This window comes from Haemaphysalis longicornis, unplaced genomic scaffold, assembly GCF_048455015.1.
Source record: "Haemaphysalis longicornis isolate Haplotype H1 unplaced genomic scaffold, Haemaphysalis longicornis Haplotype H1 scaffold_27, whole genome shotgun sequence".
NCBI classification, from domain to species: domain Eukaryota; kingdom Metazoa; phylum Arthropoda; class Arachnida; order Ixodida; family Ixodidae; genus Haemaphysalis; species Haemaphysalis longicornis.
This window is the reverse complement of record NW_027526325.1, coordinates 1,407,572-1,428,164: the sequence shown is the minus strand read 5'-3', so window position 1 is coordinate 1,428,164 and position 20,593 is coordinate 1,407,572. Positions and strand designations below refer to the sequence as shown.

At 45.6% G+C, this 20,593-nt stretch overlaps 1 protein-coding gene across 6 annotated transcripts in view; it reads left to right on the top strand.

Annotated features, from left to right (window-relative positions):
• The window catches only part of Ptp36e (protein tyrosine phosphatase 36E), a 540,343-nt gene that overhangs the window by 386,667 nt on the left and 133,083 nt on the right, over window positions 1-20,593 (top strand). For all 6 annotated transcript variants that reach the window (XM_077701525.1, XM_077701527.1, XM_077701526.1 and 3 more), the window contains one exon: window positions 4,278-4,375. In XM_077701525.1, coding sequence (XP_077557651.1) covers window positions 4,278-4,375 — 98 coding nt within the window. The remainder of the gene's footprint in view (window positions 1-4,277; window positions 4,376-20,593) is intronic.

The following is a 20,593-nucleotide window of genomic DNA, read 5'->3' as shown; positions in this document are numbered from 1 at the left end:
CCCATCCAATGCTCCGCGCGTCAAATTTCCCTTTTGTTTTGTAACAGCATAATCTGGTATAAGATTCCGCAATGTAGCACACGGAACGATGGCCCGGGGCCAGCCGGTAAGATGACATACTGATTGTAATGCACACATCCGGTATAGCTATCGCAAAAGGAATTGCAGTGGTCAGAGCACAAATGCAGTGACTGAGCGTTAACTAAAGCTTACTTTTAACAAAAGTGTGAATAACACATTCTATAAGGTGACAGCTAACAAATTATTCAGGGTGACCAAATAATCGCATTCATTGGTAGTATTTCATTGATTGTAGGGTTTAACGCGCCGACGCAACGCAGGCGATGAGGCGCGCTGTAGTGGAGGGCTTCGGATTAATTTTGACCACCTGGGGATCTTTAACGTGTGCCGAAATCTCGTACACACGGGCGTTTTTGCTTTTCGCCTCCATCAGAAAAGCGGCCGCCGCGGCCGTGAATCGAACCCGCCACTTCGTGCTCAGCAGTGCTGCGCCTTAGCCACTGAGCCAGCGCGGCGGATATTGGTAGTATTTATGTGCCTGTTGTAGGATTTTTCTGTTTTGTCACAAAGATAAAAAAATGTGTGCCATTGGTATTAAGCGCTGGTATTTGAACGCGCCAGTACGCAGGCATAAATTTAAGGCTTCAAGGTTAGCGTGATGGGCGATTCCATAGCGAAAATTGCGATTTCAACAAAAAAGGAAATGGCAGAAAATATATCCCACCGTCATATCTCTTGGCGGTGGCTTTATGAATAGTCGCTAGGACAACATAGTCTGGGCGAGAAAGTAGGTGGTAAATCATCGCTACTTCCTTTTTTTTGCCAATATCTTGTAATTGTTGAAAGTTTGCTTTGCAATTGGGCCTTGGGGAACAGCAGCATTTTGAATTTTTGTTTGTATTTCGATTTCACTGTCGTTTCAAACTACTAAATGTTTTTTTTTCTAATTTCAGTGTTAAATAAACTCATCGAACTGGTTCGCGAACGGGTTCAAGCTCCCGAACCGGATCGGTACGTTATTTTGTCGAACCGGAACTGAACCCGAACGAAATAATTCCGCCTGAACCAGAACCGTAACCGAACCCGTATTTTGTTTCGGTTCGGCACACTGGTTTATGTAATGAGAAAGTAGGCAACTTCAGCCAAGATTTCAATTCTCCCGCTGCATCATATCTTTCGTGACTCCGGCATCTAGGGCAGGTATAAAACGAAAGTTGGTGTGTCGACAGAAGCTTTCGCTATCTTCCAAAGTACGTTTTTTTTTTCTACCTTAGGTACTGTCCGCTGTCCTAGGTGGTGCAGCGATATTGCTCAAGGATCTCTGTTCACACTCAGGTTTCTCGGAATGGACTTGTACCGGACGTTTGTCAAGCCAAGAATACCCACTTAGGCAGATTGACCAAGATTGCGACGACCGCCCCGCCGTTAAAAAACCAAGAAAATGCATAGCGCTCGTGTGTGCGTTCCTCGAGGCGACAGCCCAGCGCCCTCGACGCACGCTTGTCAAGCCAAGCATGACGGTTGTCAAGAACGTTTTTCAAGCCACTCTGGAAGATTGGCCAAGATTGCCAAAAAAAAAAAAAAAACTCCAGCGTTGGCCGTAATCATGGCAACACTGGCTCGGAACGATAAAGACACGTCATAGCGCACGCCCCTCCAAGGTGATGTTCAATCGTTTTTAGTTCCAGAATAATAAAGGAAGCTAAGAATTATAGCTGCAATGATGGAGGAAGGGTCGTTACAGCAGCGAAGATGCAAATCGGCTGCAATGGTGGACTAAAACCTTCGTAAAGGTCGTGAAGGTTGCGTACAGTTTCGAGGCCTTCCAGTCTGGCGAGTTAACGTGAGCTTCCTTCAGTTTCTTTTGCTTGAAAAACTAAACAAATTTTCACTGAAATTTTCCCAGCTTTGCTTGAATCGCAGAAACGTCAAGAAGTGCTTGGAGGTCATAAAATCGAGAGTGGCGGCAAATTGACGGCAGAGTCAATGCACTGCAGTCTGAGAGAGTGCACCGAGTCGTTAATGGTAACCTAGGGCAGGCACGCTTCCTGTTTCCTAGAGGATCAACAAATTCTGATTGCTGCCTGATGTTCAAAACCTGTTTCTCTGCGGAGTGGTACATAGTATAGTTTCGCCTTAAATAAATGTATAGATTCAGAGCATAGAGTGAAAGGTAAATTGAAACTTTGCAACTGGTGGTTACTACTTTTTTAGGTAAGCGTCTAGCTACTGTCGCTAGCAATAAAAGAATGCAAGGTCATTTGAAACGCAGTGGGTCTGGTGCTGATGTGTGCCGCCCTACTGTGGCACGCCACGATGCTCTCCGGGTACCGCAAGAGCGCAGGTCGCGGGCGCCGCAGAACGTTTTCTCTTTACGTGCAGGCATAGTAACACTTCAACGAATTTTGCTTTCAATTTTGCGGGTGGACAGCACCGAAGCTAAACCTGCTGGGCTACGAGGCGCACCGTAGTCTCCGGGTTAATTTTGGCAACCCGGGTATCCGCAGCATGCGCCGAAATCTCGACACGCGCGCCGCTTCGGGGGGAAAGTTAGGTGCTTTTTTGTTTCATGGGGTACGCATTGCCTCATCTACGTACTGCTCGAAATTATCGCTGATGTCCTTCATTGAAGTGGCAGTGTGTCGTTACGAATGCCGTCCAATGAACAATACGCGAAGGCCGCCTTCTAATCCCGTGTGAAATCGCATATTTTCTATTTGCTAACAAGAAGTGTCCTGCATTTTACTAATAATGTCCTTAGCAGCTCGAAATTATGTTTGGCGCTCATGCCACCCACCTTCATTACCTATAATAGAATGGTTAAAATGCAGACCCCTATAGTAGACATGAAAACAGACACAATGCCCTGTACATGAATCACGAATACCATATTTTCACAATTGTAACGTGTTTCCTATCGTAATGCACAGGTAATTTCACGCGGAAAAATTCGACAAAATAATTTAACACCGATCCCACCGCACAGGAGTAAAATACGCGCACCTGGCAGATGATTTTCCATTTGTAGCACGCAACTGTGGCACCAAAAATTTCTTGTGCTTCTTAAGCCCCTAGTGGCGTTAAAACTGGAGCAAGGAACATTACAAGCGTCTGCGATTTCAAGTGCATTGATATTCATAGTTTTACATGTGATGGGCAGTTGGTTCATTCGCTGCTAATTCATTAAATTCACCTTTGAGTCTTCAAGTTCTCGAAAGCGGCCGTGCTGAGCGACGGTGAAGTCTTTCATGCAGCGTGCATCGTTGACTTCACGTAGCAAGGCTGTATAATATTGCTACGTGGTGTACGCATAACCGCGCACTCCAGTGTCCGGCCTCCGGTGTGCATGATGCTGCTCGCCTCCCCCGATGCCGGCAAGTGCGATTACCTCGCGCCTGATGGACGCTTGATAGTGCTTCCTCTTGAGAGCCACAACGACTGAAACGGGGTGCCAATTGCAGCAGCGGAAATGTGTGGAAAAGCTGGCTAAGGCATGCGTATTGCGCAAGTGAGAAATTTACGCACGCGAGTTGAGGGATTGTTTTGGACTAGATTGAGTTGGAAGTTCGGAGGAGTTTGTGTACGGCAATGCTGTGCGCCGATTTGAAGCCGGTTTCAGTTTTGCGCCCGCACGTAACGTGCACACAAATCTGACGGCTACTGAATGCAAAAAATAAGGTGCCGTTAAAATCGCGTACATACGGTATGTGGCATTTTGTTGTGCTGTAACTGTTCGCATCGGCTAGGAAGCTGCATAAGAAATCTGGATAACTTGCCTTTTTTCTTTCGAAGTAATGTGGGATGACATTTCGGGAATAATTCTGATTCATTGAAAGCGCAGAGAGCTAAGCAAAATGAACGCAAGTGAAAAGGGTGTAGCTCGTGCACTGCGCTACTGAAATTTTTAATGTAGCTTCTGAGGAGCTTGACGACTCCGTGGTCGATCCTTGACGACCCCGCGTTGCGTGTGCGTTTGTCTTAAAGCCCGACACTAATATGCAAGAAAAAGCGGGAGCATGGGGGGAATAATTCCTGTCTCTCAAACGGCGTTGTCAGACTGCCAATTCATCGGCAACATTTGGTGACGCATCTCTTTGAACATTTGCTGTAAAAACGTGCACTCTCGAACTTCAAACCATGTCTCTGCCACCTCTGGCGTTCTTTCATGTCCAAAATTCAAGAACCAGTATCGCGAAAGCTCTGCAACTCTTGTCCATAGGCACGTCAAAGCACCCTGTTCATTGTTCTTTCTCTAGGACCCAATGAGGACACCATCTGCGACTTCTGGCGTATGGTCTGGGAAAAGAAGAGCTATGTGGTCGTCATGCTGACGAAGGTGTTCGACTTCATACGGGTAAGGCTGCTCGTGGGAAAAAAAAAGTATCATGCCTCTAAGCAAATTTTCTTTCTTCCTCGCGGAGGCTTTAATGCCCAGATTTTCTTGTTTGAGTTATCGTTTAAGGCAATTGTTGATATGTGAAAGTATTAGCGTGTCATGTTTCCCGATCGCAAAGAAAACAGCGTAGCTTAGCTATACTGACTGCTCGAATGACGTGTTCCACTTGTATTGGCACTGGGATATGCGTCGCGAATGTCGCCTATCTTTTAACAGCGAAGCTGTTTAGCGTGTCGTTTTAAAGACGACGGTCTTTCTTGGGCGACTTAAACCCAGAAATTTTGGTCTGTCTGTATGTCTGTCTGTCTGTGACCCGATTAAGCCACCCGGCCAAAGCAAAACAATGCCTGCGCAATAGTCTTATATAGTCACAGCTAAATCTGCCCGTCCAAGTCCGGTGTAATGTTCATACTTGTCAACATTGTTGAACAAGAACAAGACATTCCGCAGTTATAAGACAACAAAATAATACGCAAGTGATATTTGCAGTGTTCTTTTATACAAAATCATAGATGCTTGATTTTTGCGAAGGGAAATACTACATCCACTGCGGGAAAAAATTCTCTCCGCCGTTGCCTGCTATCGCCCGCGTCACTATAGCTTCTGGCGGCATTTTAAGAAATCAAGCGGCAACAGTTACGAAACGTTCCACTAGATAGGCTCCACGTTCTGCTTGGAACGCATATGGACTACGGAAACGCGGTACTATAAGCATTGAAGTAGGGCGCCTCAATTCACGCGCGTCTCCGCCGTACGGCAGCGCTGGCATTGAGGCAGCCGGCCTGGAGCAGTGGAACGCGGTAAATTTAAATCGACCTGAGCAAAACTTTAGCGTGTTTACCTTGAGAGGAGCGCGACGGAAGAGGAACTGCATGAGAGGTGAGCGGGAAAGCTAAGGGAGGCATTTACTTGGCAAATATCGGCAAAGACTATCGTATTTTGTCGACATTTGCAACGAAAGGAGCAGATACGCGGCCAATTTTTGTATGGTGCCCATAGTTTTGAAAATACCAGCGAAATGCCGAGCGCTCGCCTACGCGTGCGTCGACAGCACGTTCGTCCAACTAAGTATACCAAGTGAGAGAGATTGGCCAACATTGACCGCAGAAAACTTCACTGTTCGCCGTATCGTTACAACACTTCCTCGAAACGGGACAGGCGCGTCATGGCGTACGCCCGTCGTTTCGTTCGTTCGTCCACGTGTCTTCGTGCGCATGCGCTCTGCACCGCAGAAGAGCCGTGACTTGAATCTCGAAACGGCTCTAGGTGATCATCGATGCCACATGGCCCGGCCGCGGATAGTTCGCACGGCCCCGCACGGGGCACCTTGAGTAATCTTGGTGACGGTACTGGCGATACCGCGGACCCCGAGCCCCCAACATAAACTGTAACCTACCGTGGTGATGTGTTTAAAGGTGAAGGGTAGAAGCCTCAAACGGTGGCCGTCGGAGCCCAGGTCAAGCTCCGGCGGATGGGCTCCCTGTCTGTTTACCAGGCAGGGAGCTCCGGGACCTCTCAGGCTATCAGGGTAAGGTTTGAGAAGAAAGTACCCCCGTCCCCTGCTTCTTTTACATGCCATATGGTAAATTGTAAATCCCCCCCTAAACATGATCGGCCCCTGAAAAGGGGCCGCACCGAAGGTTCATTTCCGCCACTCCCAACCCACAGTCTTCCAAAGCCCGATAACTACCCCCGTTTTTTGGTGTTGGAATCCAGTGACCAAGAAAAGCCTCTTGCATCACAGTCCGTGTTCCTAATATCGAAATTTCTGGAGGGCATCATTGGTGACAAATATAAGGCCAAAAAACAAAGAACTGGAGAAATCCTGGTTGAAGTACACAACCAACAGCATGCAAAGATCCTCCTTGAACAAACTCACATAGCCAATCTTGAAATCAGGGTGACACCCCACCGGAGCCTGAACAGTACTCAAGGTGTCATCTCTGAAGTAGACCTGATGAATGAGACAGATGCTGACCTGCTGGAGGGCCTGAGAAATCAGGGCGTGACAGCTGTGAGGCGCATAACTATGAGGAGGGATGACAAAGTAGTTTCGACCAAGCACATTATCCTTACTTTTGACCGGTCCACACTCCCAGAGTACGTCAATGCAGGTTTTGTACATTGTAATGTCCGGCCCTACATTCCAAACCCGCGCCGCTGCTTTAAGTGCCAGCGGTTCGGGCACGGAACCAACTCCTGCCGTGGTCGTCTGACCTGCGCAAAATGCGCTCAGTATGATCATCCATCTGATAATTGTCTATCGTCAACCCTCACCTGCGCCAACTGCCAGGGACCCCATGCCGCCTACTCTCGAACGTGCGAGAAGTTTAAGCAGGAGAAGGCGATTATTAATGTGAAGGTAACTGAGAACATCACCTTCCCAGAGGCGCGAAAGAGGTTCGCCTCTTTCCCCCTGGGGAGGTACGCCGACGCGGCTCGCCGGGGGGCGGAGCGGCGTCTGGTTTCGGCGGGGACCCAGTACCGCGAGTCGGACTTGGTCCCGCCCCCGCCCCCCCCAGGGTTGCCCCAGGCAGCCCAACCAGCCTCTGCACCGCTCGCTCACCCAGCAGCGGCTGTGGTGGCAACAACATCTGTTGGGGATGCCGCTGCATCCACTGCTTCCTCTCCACCGGCCCAAAGCACATGCAAGGGCACGGAGATGGAGACGGATGCAGTCGCAGCGACCCCCTCCACCGCCTCACTGCCTTTGCCGTCTGTCGTGCTCCCCACGCCTTCGGCACTGGCAGCGCAGGCAAAGAACACCCGAAAGGGTACCACGCCAAGGGGGCCCAGTCCGCTGGGCACCCCCTTGCCTTCAGATGACGACATGGACGTCGAGCCCTTCCGGCTTTCATCGCAGCGGAAGGAACGGGCTGCGACGTCCAGGTCAGTAGAGAAGGTCAGAAAACCCCTCCCAAGAGTCCAAGCCCCGAAAGACCCCACATAAACATTCACACTCCAGTAGCTCTGAACACATAATAATGGGAAGAGAAAACATAGTTCAATGGAACTGCAGAGGCCTTCTGAATAATCTTGACGACGTTTATGAGATTCTGCATGCCGGCGGTCTGCTGCAGGCAGTCCGCCGGCATGCAGGCAGTCTGCTGCAGGCAGTCCGGCAGGAGATTCTGCTGCAGGCAGTCCGGCGGAGTGCTTGACGGGCGCTACAGCTCTGCTTTATCTTCTAGGCATCCACCACGTCAGAACGACCAGCGGAAGCTTTGCAGCGGGAGCGGCTACATTGCGGCGAGCAGCGCAAGTGGGACCCCCCCTCCCCCTACCCCGATGACGTCACCTGGCGCTGCAAATCACTGAACGTCGACAGGAGCACCGATGCCTTAAAAGACGTCGCGGAAGATCGGAGGGTTGCAGTCCGGCGGAGTGCTTGACGGGCGCTACAGCTCTGCTTTATCTTCTAGGCATCCACCACGTCAGAACGACCAGCGGAAGCTTTGCAGCGGGAGCGGCTACATTGCGGCGAGCAGCGCAAGTGGGACCCCCCCTCCCCCTACCCCGATGACGTCACCTGGCGCTGCAAATCACTGAACGTCGACAGGAGCACCGATGCCTTAAAAGACGTCGCGGAAGATCGGAGGGTTGCAGTCCGGCGGAGTGCTTGACGGGCGCTACAGCTCTGCTTTATCTTCTAGGTAAGACACAGCGACCGTTTTGTGGTCCTTTTTTCTGACAAGCACTTCGCTGGACTGCACCTTGTGTTAAGATGTCCGACGCATTATGTCTTTCATGCTTGAAGCCTCTGCCTCTTTCAGAAGGCATTAAGTGTCTTGCTTGCAAAAATGATTATCACAAGGGAAAGTGCTCCGGCTTAACGAAAGCGGCACTCAAGAATATGTCGAAAAGTGACGCGGATTCTTGGACGTGTCCCACGTGTGTAAGCGGCGCGTCGCGATCGTCGAGGAAAAAGCGCGATAGCCAGTCTAGGCGTAACCGAGATAGCCTATCTGACAAGAGCGATGACGAGGGTGCGACGAGTGAACCTTCGCTGAAAGATGTCATGAGTAGCATCACGGCGCTGTCGGCTAAGCTACACGAAGTGTTAGACCGGCTGGACAAGCTTGAAAGGAGCGGCGAAATGCAAAATGTGAAACACGATGACGCTCTTTTGAAGCTGACAGAACAACAAAAAAGTATTGAAGCCATGGGACAGGCTCTAGAGCATATGTCTGACAACTACGACGAAATTCTGAAAACGACTCAGGAAAATAAAACCAAACTAAAAGAACTGGAAGAAAAATCGGCATCGTTTGACGCCGCATTGTCAGAGCAGCAGTCAGAGATGGATAAGCTTAAGTCGAACTTAAACAGCCTTGAGGAATATTCTAGGCGGAAAAACATTGAAATTCATGGCATTGAAGAAACAGTGAACGAGAACCCCTTGAGCATCGTCTCCTCTTTGGCAGTAAAGCTAGGATTGAAAGCGCCTACCCCAGAGGAGATCGAAGCCATCCATAGAATTAAAGCCAAACCTGACATGACACCACCCTTGCTGGTGCGGTTTTCAACTACGACAATGCGGGACAGTTGGCTCAGCAAGCGACTTGCACTCAAGTCAGATGATATTTACATAAATGAAAATCTGACTGCGTACACTAAGAGGCTTCTTTGGATGGCGAAAAGCGTGGGAAAAGAAAAATCATACAAGTTTGTCTGGGCACGGAATGGTAAAGTGTTTATGAAGAAACAGGAAGGAATGGCTGCCATGAAAATTGTAAACGAAGGAAGTCTGCTCAAGCTCCTGTAAACATGGATCAGGAATTCAGCACCTTTGATGACTGGATTACACAAAGGCAAAGCTGCATCAATAAGCAAAACAAACACCAGTCATTAGATTTGCTTCATGTAAATATTAGAAGCACGCATAAAAATTGGGATCTTCTTGGATTTTACACAGCTAAATGTATCTCCTTCCTTGACGTCATTGTATTAACTGAGGTTAATGTTGACAGTAGCACTATAAAGCAATACCAATTAGACGATTTTTGTCAGTACTACTTATGTAGGGAAAAAAGAAAAGGTGGAGGATTGGCAATCTACGTGAGGAAAGAATGGCTATGTCAACAAACGCTACTCTCGTTCAGTGAGGCAGAGGTAACTTTGCTCACTATCGAGAAAGCGCAGGTTTCGTACGTTATTGTAGTCGTCTACAGGCCACCAGGGAAGAACGTGTTAATGTTTTTGCGTGAATTAGAGCAGCTATTAATCCAACTAAACAAACATGACAATCTTATCCTTGTTGGCGACTTTAATATAGATATATCCACACCTGGAAAAATGGGAGTCTCGGAATACCAAACTCTCATTTCAGGCTTTGGGCTCGAACACAAAATAGTTGGTATAACTAGAGAAGAGGTCCTCGGAGACAAATTAACTAGATCAAGCATTGACCATATTATAACCCGAATAGACGAAGGGCAGACATCAGCCAGTATTATAAAACAAAAAGTCGCTGACCATTACTTTGTGACGCTTACCGTGTGCATGGATTACGGAGATAATTCTGACGAAAAGAAAACTAAACAAGTTTCAATTGTGGACAATGTAAAGGTTGACAAGTTCATAGCTGAGGAGCACTGGGACAATTTGATAGGTCTGGACCATACGAAGGCGTACGATGAACTCGCTTCAAAATTGCAGCACATATATAAGTCAAGCCAAAGAACGGTAACGATTAAACAAAGAAAGAAAGACAAACCATGGTTAACTCAAGAAATAATGGAGTTAAGTTACCTTAAGGAACGTTTGTACCGCAGAAGTAAAGCTAATCCAGCTGATGAAATTTTAAAACATGAATCGAGGCAAATGAGAAATAAACTTACCGCCAAAATAAGGCTGGCCAAGAACAATTACTATAAAAACAAACTAAATAGCTGCCGGAAGGATATAAGAAAATCATGGCAATTGGTAAACTCGTTAACGGGCAGAAAGCCAAAAGATGACATAGACGAGGTTATTACGATCAACTTCCCTGTAAGACAAGCTGAAGAATTAGCAAATGACTTCAACAATTGCTTTGCGGACGCCGCCAGAAAATTAAGAAGTCAAAGTGTCATAAAACAGTCACAGATATACAGTCCGAAAAGTAACATGCGTTCAGCATATCTACCTGATATAACCGAGCAAGAAATATGGGAGATAATTAGAACATTTCCTATTAACAGAATGCCAGGTTACGACGGAATCCGAATTAGAGACCTGGTTGTGCATTTCGAAAAGCTGAAAGCACTGCTTATGTACATTTTTTCAAAAATACTAGAAACAGGAAAAATTCCGAGAGGAATGAAAATTTCATTGATTAGACCTGTCTTCAAACAGGGCAAAAAAGACCAATGCGAAAATTATAGGCCCATTGCTATACTGTCCTGCATAGCCTGTATTCTGGAGAAAGCCATTTACAGGCGGATGATCTCTTTTTGCGAGGAGTTTCAGCTTCTGTCGGATGCACAACATGGCTTTCGTACTGGGAGAAGTACCATTACATTATTAGAGGATTTTGCAGATGGTGTAAACGAAGCAATTGATAGTAATAACATAGCCCTTGGATTATTTATAGACCTTAAAAAAGCATTCGATACCATTGACCACAGTATTATCATTAACAAATTATCATTGATCGGATTTCGCGGCATATATATAAATTTGTTTAAAGATTACTTTGAAGACCGTTATCAACTTGTTAGAATCAACAGTACTGATAGTAACCGCTTACATCTCCGATATGGCGTGCCTCAGGGCTCTATTCTGGGACCATTACTTTTTAACGTGTACGTTAACGATATCTCAGACGTTAAGCTGAATTCTAAGATCTATCAGTACGCTGACGATACAGCCCTTGTATTAGCGGGGAAAAACGTATCCGAGGGAGTGGCATTGCTGCAAGAAGATATTAATAAACTAATAGCCTGGTTTGAAGATAATCACATCTATATTAACAAAGACAAAACCCAGCTTATTTGTTTTCACAGTCCGCATAGAAAAGTTGAACTCCATGCCCCTTTGTATTTACATAATAATCTATGTATAAATTGCAAATGTGCTAGTGTGAATTTTTCGACAAAAGTAAAGTACCTGGGCCTAATATTTGATGAAACGTTTTCATGGACCAGCCATATCGAACACCTCGCAACTCGACTAAGACAGGTTTGTGCATCAATATATAAAATTAGATCGGTTTGTGACGTGAAATTGCGTAAAATTATATACAAAACTTTAGGGGAATCGATATTGCGGTACGGTGTCTCAATATATGGGTTAGCTTCTCCGTATAAACTAAGTGTATTGAACAAAATACTCCGCAGAATTACCAAAAATATAGCATATGGCACAAGGGAATTCTCAGATGATACAACGAAGCTTATGGCAGCACACTCAGTTTTCAGCGTGCAGCAGCTATTTTTGTCTGTAACACTTACAAAAAACTTTTTCTCGAATGACTTTAAAATAAAGAATGTGAAAATCCGAAACCTTCGCAAAACTGAACTGTATAAAATTCCAAAAGTGTACACCAACTATGGCAAAAGGACTAGAGCATTTTATTTGCCATTTTACTTTAATAAATTGCCGAATGACACTCAAGTAGTCTCTATGAAAGACGCTCGAACGTTAATCCATGCCTGGATTTCCGAGAATATTGCCTAAATAAACGCGACTCCAGAAGAAAATATCGAATCTATGTTTGTGTGTGTGCGCGTATATACATGTATATATGTGTGTACATTTGCATATGTATATGAGTATATGCATATGTGTGTATATGTATATATATATATATATATATATATATATGTATATATATATATATATATGTATATATATATATATATATATATATATATATATATATATATATATATATATATATATATATATATATATATATATATATATATATATATATATATATATATATATATATATATATATATATATGTGTGTGTGTGTGTGTGTGTGTGTATATATGTATGTATATATATATATATATATATATATATGAGAAGGTCTGTTTCATGTGCTCTATTATCACTTTGGGGCTTCTGTGGGCTCAGCTACGCATATAGTGCAAGATGTGGAATTCTACCCTGCGGTTGATGTTTTTGCAATAGACGGGTGTTGTTATTGCATGGTACCTGTCTCCCTCTGAATATATATATGTGTGTATGTGTAGATATATATGTATGTATATATATGTATGTATATATATATATATTGTTTATTATAACAGTACAAGTTTTGGACGTTATTTCGATTTGATAGCAGAATGTATTGTGCCTTTATTATCTTCTTTTTTCTCGAACCGACTGCCCTGCCCCGCATAAAAGCAGAGGTTGCTTACGCGGGCTGGCACTTGTATCTGTTTGTCATGAAGATGAAATAAACTGTATGTATGTATGTATGTATGTAATCAGCCAAGTATAATGTGTGTCCAGGAAACACATCTGAATTCCAAACACACAAATTTCTTGAATAGTTACATGGTATACAGGAAAGACAGGGATGGCTGCACACACTCTTCTGGCGGTGTTGCCATAATCACCCGCAAATCCTTAGCATGCCACCCTGTCACCTTGAACACCGTCCTCGAGGCTGTAGCCGTCCGCACAATAATATTTAATAGATTGATAACGGTATGCTCCATATACATTCCTCCTGATGTTGCACTTACGAGCACCGACTTCGAGGCGCTGGTTGACCAGCTGCCCGAACCATACATACTTACAGGCGACCTTAATGCTCACAACTCTCTTTGGGGCTCTTCCAGAACGGATGCCCGAGGTCGCCTGATAGAGAAATTCCTTACATCTTCTGGAGCATGCCTTTTCAACAATAAACAGCCTACATACCATAACATAGGACACAATACATACTCAAATCTTGACTTGGCTATTGGTTCGGCAATTCTCTTTTCATGTCTTGAGTGGGGAGTGGGCACTGACCCATATGGCAGTGACCACTTCCCCACTTCACTAACATATATAGGTAACGGCCCAAGCAGTTCTTCTTCCCATAATAGGTTCAATGAAGCACGAGCTAACTGCAACACATTTACAGAGACATCGAAACTACACCACACATCCATAGGACACCTACACGTTGAAGAAGCCACCCAACTCCTCACGGCGCACATCCTCGACGCCGCCGGAAAGTCCATTCCCCACGCCTCTGGTGCCCCGCGTAACCAGCGGAGGCCGTGGTGGAATGAGGACTGCAGGCGGGCGCGAGAGGCCCAGAACAAGGCGTGGGGTATCCTTCGTCGGTACCCCACGTCGGGTAACCTCATTTTGTTCAAACGGGCGAAGGCGTTAGGAAAACGTGTGCGCCGTGAGGCGAAACGAGAGAGTTGGCACACCTTCTTGACATCCATTAATTCATACACAGACACGCACAAAGTCTGGACACGTATACGCAAGCTCAAAGGACAACAGACACACAGCCTGCCCCTGGTTAGCACAACAGGGGACACACTTGAAGACCAGGCTAACACGCTTGCACAACACTTCGAACACGTGTCCAGTTCAGCACACTACACGAACACTTTCATGAAACACAAAACATCTGCAGAAAAAAAGCCCTTACACGACAAAGACAGATCAAAAACTTCTTACAACTCTGAATTCACTCTCTATGAGTTGAGGGCTGCCCTGAGCTCGTGCAAACCTTCAGCTCCAGGCGCAGATAAGATTACATACACCATGATACAGCACCTACACCCAGACACTCTTGAAACACTCTTACACCTATACAATAAAATATGGCTTTCGGGGCACATTCCAGGCTCTTGGAGGGAGGCCATAGTAGTGGCTTTCCTAAAGGAAGGGAAGGACCCTTCCTCTCCCGCCAGTTATCGTCCCATTGCCCTGACAAGCTGCCTGTGTAAGCTCTTCGAGAAGATGATAAACAGGAGACTTGTGTACTTCTTAGAGTACAATGGCCTTCTCGAGAGCTGCCAGGCGGGCTTCAGGGCGGGGCGATCTACCAACGATCAACTCGTTGCATTAGAGTCTTATATCAAAGATGCTTTCCTCCACAAGCAGTACTGTATGACAGTCTTCTTTGATCTTGAAAAGGCGTACGATACTGCTTGGCGGTACGGCATCCTTAGCGACTTGAAGTCCTTTGGCATGTCGGGTAACATGATAAACACGCTTTCCAGTTACATGTCCGAAAGGACGTTTCGCGTGCGACTTGGAACTGCACTCTCTAGGGTGCATGTGCAGGAAAATGGAGTGCCACAAGGTGGAGTTTTAAGTTGCACCCTTTTTATTGTGAAAATGAATTCCCTGAGGAAGGCATTGCCACCGTCGATTTCCTGCTCAATTTATGTAGACGACGTACAATTATCCTTTAAGTCTTGTAACCTGTCTGTCTGCGAGCGCCAAGTCCAGCTTGGTATTAACAAGCTAGCTGGTTGGGCAGACAGCAACGGTTTTAAATTTAATCCAGGGGAGTGCACTTGTGTCTTGTTTTCCAAGAGGCGTTGCATCCGGCCAGATCCAGACATTCAACTCCACGGTGCCTCGATTCCTGTCGAAAAGGAACACAAGTTTTTAGGTATAATCTTTGACGAAAAGCTCACATTCATCCCACACATAAAACAACTAAAACATAAATGCTTAAAAACAATGAATATCCTGAAGGTTCTCTCGCACATCTCTTTTGGTGCTGACAAACAGCTTCTGTTGCGTGTTTTTACCAGCTTGATAGGCTCACGATTGGACTATGGCAGCGTTGTCTATGGGTCAGCCACTAAAACATCCCTCAGAATGCTGGACCCTGTGCTTCATCTAGGGCTCCGCTTGTCCTGTGGTGCCTTTCGGACTAGTCCAGTCGAAAGCCTGTATGTAGAGTGCAACAAATGGAACCTACAATGTCAGCGAGCGTACACAGACCTTCTTTATGCGTTTAAAATGTCTTCCATGCCTCACCATCCTTTTAAATCAGTTTTTCATGATACCTCCACGACTGAACTCCTTTTAAATCGACCATCTTTCTCTGCGCCCTTCTCTTACAGAGTTAGAGAGGAAGCGTCAGAGCTTGTTGTCTCCTTTTTAGATACCATCCAAAGTTCTGTAACAGATCTCATAGCACCATGGCATCTCCGCCCTGTCTCATGCGACACATCATTCACACATGTAGATAAAAACCGAGCTCCCACATGTGCAATTCTGCAGCATTTCTTGTATTTGCAGCAGAAGTATGAGTGCTCTGAATTTTATACGGATGCCTCTAAGACTTCCACCTCTGTGTCCTGCGCGGCGCATGGGCCCGGTCTTAGTGTCACCAAAACTCTGAATAGTCATACTAGTATATTTACGGCAGAGGCTTACGGTGTACTTCTTGTTGTCAATCATATACTTCAAAGTCACATCCCACAATCCATTATATATACAGACTCCCTCAGTGTCGTGCGGGCGTTGTCGTCAACAAAGTCTTCGAAAAATCACGTTGTAAATCTAATAGTCAAGGGTATTATGTCGGTGTATGTACGCAAGTTTGAACTGGTTCTTTGCTGGGTCCCTGGCCACAGTGGTATAGCCGGGAACGAAGCAGCGGACCGAATGGCTGCTGCTGCTACACTCTCGAATACAGTAGACATAACCACATTACCCTACACCGACGTGAAACCACACATCGGACAACAACTTCGCAAAACATGGCAAACACACTGGAGTGAACAAACAGACAAGTTACACGTAATAAAACCACACTTGGGACCATACACCACCGACACACGTAATAGATACACTGAAGTCGCCTTGGCTAGATTACGGATAGGGCACACTCATGCAACGCACTCGCACCTTCTCACGGGGTCTCCAAGACCTCTGTGCAGCAGGTGCGGAGAGGCCCTATCCGTGATCCACATCCTCATACAATGTAAGGCACTCGACATTACACGACGAAAACACTTCCCACAACTACACACACGACATATTCCACCACACCCGTCATACTTCTTAGGAGATGATGCCATGTTTTCTGTTCAGCGAACCTTAAGGTTCCTATCTGAAGTTCATTTCTTACAACTCATCTCTTATCACCCATAGTTTTACCCCTGGTCCTATGCACCAGCCACCTTATTTAATTTTTAACCGCTCTTGTTCTTCACCCTGGCCCTTTACACCAGCTGTGCTCATTGTTTTTAACTGATTTTATTTCGTGTTCTCTCCTATCAAATCACTTTGTGTTTGGCGCTCTTTGCCCATGTCGGCCTTGCGCCAATAAAATCAATCCATCATCGATAGTTCGCACGGCCGAGGAAGAGGCCGCGCTTCGATAGGCTTGGCGTGCAAACCATCCGCTAGAGACAAGTCGCGTTTGCAGAGTGACGTACCAAGACGTCGACCGAAACGACGAGCCGACTCGGCTTTGCTCAACATAAGTACACTGAAATGCGGTACCGCCGACATCAACCACGACACCACCACGATAACAAAACTCTACTGCGTATCCGTCAATGCTCACCTACAACAACTTCGCTATTAAAGTCACGGGCGTGAGTGCTTGCTTGCCTAAATTTTGGGGGCTATTGTACATTTCACCTGATTCGCATTGCTTAAACTTCAAAGCTCGTACGAGTGTAAGCAAGGTGGGGAGTAAATGACGGCGACAACCACTTGACAAAGAAAAGTCGTGCTGGGCAAGCTGCAGCGTCAGTAATGCGCCTGTCCTAGGCAATTATGCCTGGGAAAGTTGCACCAGGACCACAGGAATGAAGGGAGTGGAAGGCGTTGGCATGCTCATTAAACAAGGTACCCACTGGCAGAGAGTGCATGAAAGCTGTAAAGAGCATGAAAGGGTTCGAGGCCTCATAGCAGGGGAAAATGCGTGGTTAGGGGCTTTGTATCTGTGGACCAGAAGTAGTGCTAGGGAGGAAAATAAGGAAACTGTTTGAGAAGAGACATAAACGAGTTCAAAGATTCGGGTGAAATAATATTATTTGGAGATATGAACGCCCACATAGAAGGTTTGGATGGATACACAGACCATAACAGTTCTCTAGTGATAGATCTATGTTAGTAAAACTGGCTTGTCATAGTAACCACGGAAAACAAGTGTGACGGAGAAAGAACGTCTGAAAGTAGTAACACGTAGTCCAGCATAGACTATAGTCTAGTTTCCGAGAAAGTATATGAAAGGTTGCTGGAAATGAGAATAGATTAAAATGGAATAGACAGCTCAGGAAGCGACCACAAGCGGTTTACCTTGCACATTGGAGGCGCAACCCGGACAAATTTAGGAATCGGTATAACCGGAGGAACTAATTCGAATGATGAACAGTTAGAGATCATCGCTGATACGATAGAATACAAAATTAACAAGTACCCAGAAAAAGATTGGGAGTATGACGAAATGATCGCGTTCATAAAGCATAAGATGAATGAAGCAAAGCAACAGAACCGATGGAAAGGGAAGAGAAAGCCGAGAAGCTGGTGGAATAAGGACGTAAAAGAGGCTATGCCCAGCGAAAAAAGGTGTCGAGAGAACATAGAAAGGCAAAAAGAACTGGTATAGAACCGGAGGTAGTGAAGGAAAAATTTGATATCTACCGGGGAAAAAAACTAGAAGTGCAGAAAATGGTGCAAGCATAGATCAAGCTGAAAAGCGAACAATGGATGGCAGAAATACGGAAGAAGGACAAAAGCGCTTCCAAGAAGTCTTTCAACCATGAAAAATAACTACGCTCAAAAAACGATATCTACCAATAATTCTTGATTGATGAGGAGGGGAAACATTTAGAAGAAGAGCACACGTTGGCGCATATTTATTGAGTGATTAGTGAGAAGTTTAGGACAATAGAGGTAGGGAAGCCTGCACCGATAACATCAGCGCCACAGAAGACTGCGGAAAGGGAAACTAGTTTGAGCAACCTTGATTGCAAAAAAGCAGAGCAAAAGTTTTCCCCAGAGAGCAGTGGGCCCGGACGGAATACCAATGCAACTGATAAACCTGCTTGGGCCTAAAAGTGAGGTATCTTTTATGAGGGCAATAGATGACGTGATACAAACATAATAAATACCGGAGGACTGGCTAGAAAGTAGGATGAATTTAATATATGAAGGCAGAGGCAACAAAGCCAGTATTGATTCATACAGACCACTTACAGTAACGTCAGTGGTGTATACATTCGCAATGCAGGCAGTAAAATCAGAAATTCAAGCAAGCATGGAAGAAAATTAAATCGTTAGGGAACTTCAGAATGGATTTAGACAAGACAGGCGATCGGATGATAATGTTTTCGGGATAACGCAGTGCATCCAAAGTGCGAAAGCGCAGAAGAGACCATTATGGATTGCGTTTCAGGACATTAAAGGGGCATATCATAACGTAATCAGGGAACTGCTGTCGAGAATGCTGAAACCCTAGAGATTAGAAGACGAGGTAATACAGTTGATTCTGGCAATCTATAAAGATAAGAGTGCACCTTACATGGGAAGGAGAGAAAGGCGCCCTGCAGGTCAACCCCTATAAGGGACAGAAACGGGGATGCCCTTTGAGCGCAATACTGTTTATGCTTTACATGGCAGGGTTAAAAAAGAAACTGGAAGAAAGGCAAGTAGGGTTCAACCTACCGTATATGCTGCAAGGCGAAGTGCTACAACAGCGTATTCCGTGAATGTTATACGCAGACGACATTGTTCTTTTAGCTGATAACCAGACCGATATTCAACGGCTATTAGCGGCCAGGAAGCCACCGACCTCGGTTTAAATTTTAGCGCAGAAAAATCGGGAATAATGGTTTTCAATGACACTACCATTGACGCAGTGTCTATCCAGCATGGCGGATTACCCAGAGTGAAGGAATGTAAATATTTGGGAGTGTGGATAAACGATGGGGATAGCTACTAAGAGGAGCAACTTAAGGGTAAGGGAAAGCGAAACGCAGCTATAATGAAGCATACAGCTCTCTGGGGGTGTAACAAATATGAAGTAGTGAGAGGAATGTGGAAAAGAGTAATGGTTCCGGGTCTCACATTTGCGAATGCTGTACTGTGCTTAAAATCAGACGTTTTATCAGTCCTTGAAGTTAACTAGGCCTTTTGGCCTTAGGAGCACACGGAAAAACAACTAACGAAGCAGTGCAGGGAGATATGGGCTGTGAGTCGTTTGAGGTTCAAGAAGCGCAGAGTAAAATATGTTTTGAGAAGAGATTGAGAGCCACGGATCGACGTAGGTGGGCAGCTAAGCAGTTTAGGCACCTATACTTTAAAAGCGTGGACACGCAGTGGTTAAGGATGACTAGAAGGCTAACGATGAAATACGGAAAGAACAGTGGAGAATACAAAGCAGTCAAGGTAACCAAAAAAACGGGCAAGGCAGATAGAAACGGATAAATGGAAAGAAAAAATTGGAAGCTAAGACGTCATTAGAGTGTGCGAGGCGGGGAAATTTTACATCTGAAAGGAAAATTTCTACGATAATTCCCAGGGCAGTGCTTTGCTTACTGAGGCTAGCGCAGGTTGCTTGCGATCGAAGAGCTTTGTGGGGAACCATTCACAAAATTATGGGGTTCCCGTGGTCTGCTGAAAAGAGGCAGAAAATATGCGGCACATAGTGTTAGAATGCGAGGGTATCCACCCAAATTTCCACGAGGGAAATATTCGACTTCCAGAAGCCCTAGGATTTAAGGGTTGCACAGAGGAAGCTAGACTCAAAGCTGTAGAGGCGACAAAAAGAAGATTAGAATCCTGGTGGACGAAAAGCAGACAGGGGAATATTTCCTAGGACAGTTACCGCCTGTAAGATGAAAAAAAAAAAGTATTTTGGGCCTAATAGACTTTTTCTGCCTTCCCTAGCTAAACTGCGCTAGTAATAAACCAAGAGCATTAAGAATAAGCGTATTAGTCTTTTTTTGGTAAGATGACACGTCATCACCCTGTTATAAAGGGGAAACCAATAGTAGTATCATCATCATCATCATCATCACACTGGTCAACTTTGCCCAAGCACAGCGGCCGCGTAAAAGATTCACGTTGTGAACTATGACAGCGCAATGCAGGCGTTGCTCATGAAATAAGGCGAAGCTTTTAGCGGCCCTCTCGCAGTTCTCAACTTTAAACGAAGAGCGCTGAGAGTGTTGAGCCCCATCCGGCTCAGGGTTTTCTAATCGCAGAGCGACACTCGGGAAACAAGTTACACCAAAAATCTGCCAGTGCG